The sequence below is a fragment of the Adiantum capillus-veneris genome, chromosome 15, assembly GCF_014529385.1.
Source record: "Adiantum capillus-veneris isolate H3 chromosome 15, ASM1452938v2, whole genome shotgun sequence".
NCBI classification, from domain to species: Eukaryota; Viridiplantae; Streptophyta; class Polypodiopsida; order Polypodiales; family Pteridaceae; genus Adiantum; species Adiantum capillus-veneris.
This window is the reverse complement of record NC_140945.1, coordinates 68,041,250-68,042,705: the sequence shown is the minus strand read 5'-3', so window position 1 is coordinate 68,042,705 and position 1,456 is coordinate 68,041,250. Positions and strand designations below refer to the sequence as shown.

General features: G+C 51.3%; 1 protein-coding gene across 1 annotated transcript; it reads right to left on the bottom strand.

Moving 5' to 3' along the window:
- Positions 1-334: 334 nt before the first annotated feature.
- LOC147440829 (putative germin-like protein 9-2) lies at positions 335-1,240 on the bottom strand. Its single transcript, XM_086483595.1, has one exon. The coding sequence runs from the start codon at positions 1,095-1,097 to the stop codon at positions 480-482; it is 618 nt and encodes a 205-aa protein (XP_086339721.1). The 5' UTR covers positions 1,098-1,240; the 3' UTR covers positions 335-479.
- Between the last annotated feature and the right edge of the window lie 216 nt (positions 1,241-1,456).

Here is a 1,456-nt window from a genome sequence, read left to right as displayed (position 1 = left end):
ATTCTAGAGTCAAAATGGGCTAAGAAGACTTGCTGGGAGTAAATGATCATGCAATCTTAGAATGTCCATGGTATAAGTAATATCTCCAATTCCAAATTGCCTTTAGAAACTTATACACGTACATAGTAGCTGCAATGGTAATGATGTGTGTGTGTGCGAGAAGAAGAAGAAGATAAGAGAGATTTTGACATCGTAGGAGAGAGTTGATAACACTCAAAGTCCAATTAGGTCTCCCCACTCTCGAGAAAATAAAAAATGTTTCAAAATATATTAAGTGCGTAAGTGAAGGGTGAGTTTAGGAAATGAAAAGACAAATCAAGGTGGAAAGTTAAACGTCAAAAGTCCAATACGTACAACCTTTTTCTGAGAAATACTGTCGATGTATCAGTTCTTCCCCGTAGGAGGATTTTATTACATATCATAAGTGTAACAAAACTATGTCCTCCACTTAAGGGAACATTACTGGCCCCAATGACATTTTAGGAGTGCATGAAGGGGGCCTGGAGTTCGGAGAGGGCGGCATTATCCACATTGAAGGCCTGGGCGAGGACGGAAGCAGGGATGCCGGTGCCAAAGAGGGTGGAGGGAAGGGAAACAGTGCCGGGGGCGGAGCTGCTGAAGGAGGAAATGGCCATGGCGGTTTTGGAGGAGGAGGGGTTGACTTGGAAGTGGACGAGGCCCTTGGGGAAAACGAAGAGGTCGCCACGCTGCAGGGTCTGGCTGAAGAAATTGCCGGTTGTGTCGACAAGGCCGACCATGAGGCTGCCGTCCAGCAGGAAGAGGAGCTCCGTGGCGCGGGGGTGCGTGTGGGGGGTGTTCTGAGAGCCCGGCTGGAACTCCAGCAGAGCGGCCGATACGCCCAGCCCGGTCAGCGCCGGAAAGGCCTCGGCCGGCACCTTCAACGCCTTAAACGTGCCCGGCGCCGCCTGCGGCCCCTCCCTTAACCCCGTATACGTGAAGAAATCGCCGCTCGCATTCACGCCCTCCGGCACAAAGAAGTCCTGCGTCAGCTCTGGGTCGGTTGCCCTGCAGTTCCAGCCCTGCAGTAGGGCCATGGTCACCACCACCATCGCCACCGCCATCATCCTTGCCGCCATATCTAGCCGCTAATAACTAGCTGTTTAGTGTCTTATATGCGAGCAACTCTTCATGCAATGAGGAATCACTCATTCCTCAGCCCCACTTTTATACCTTATTATCTTCTCAAGCTTTTGTCTTTGCGCTGCGTTAGGACCGCCTTCTTCCCTAGACGCCATCGCCGTGCCGTCCGTCTCCTACACAACTCCGCGATGTCTTAATTTTTGTGGCGAGCATATACTAGCTTCCTTCCGCACAATAAGGCCCGCGTGACGTGTCACACTCACTTGTCTTGCACACATTAGGCTAACTAATCTATAGCCCCCCCCACCCCCCCCTCTCATCTCTCTCTCTCTCTCTCTCTCTCTCTCTCTCTCTA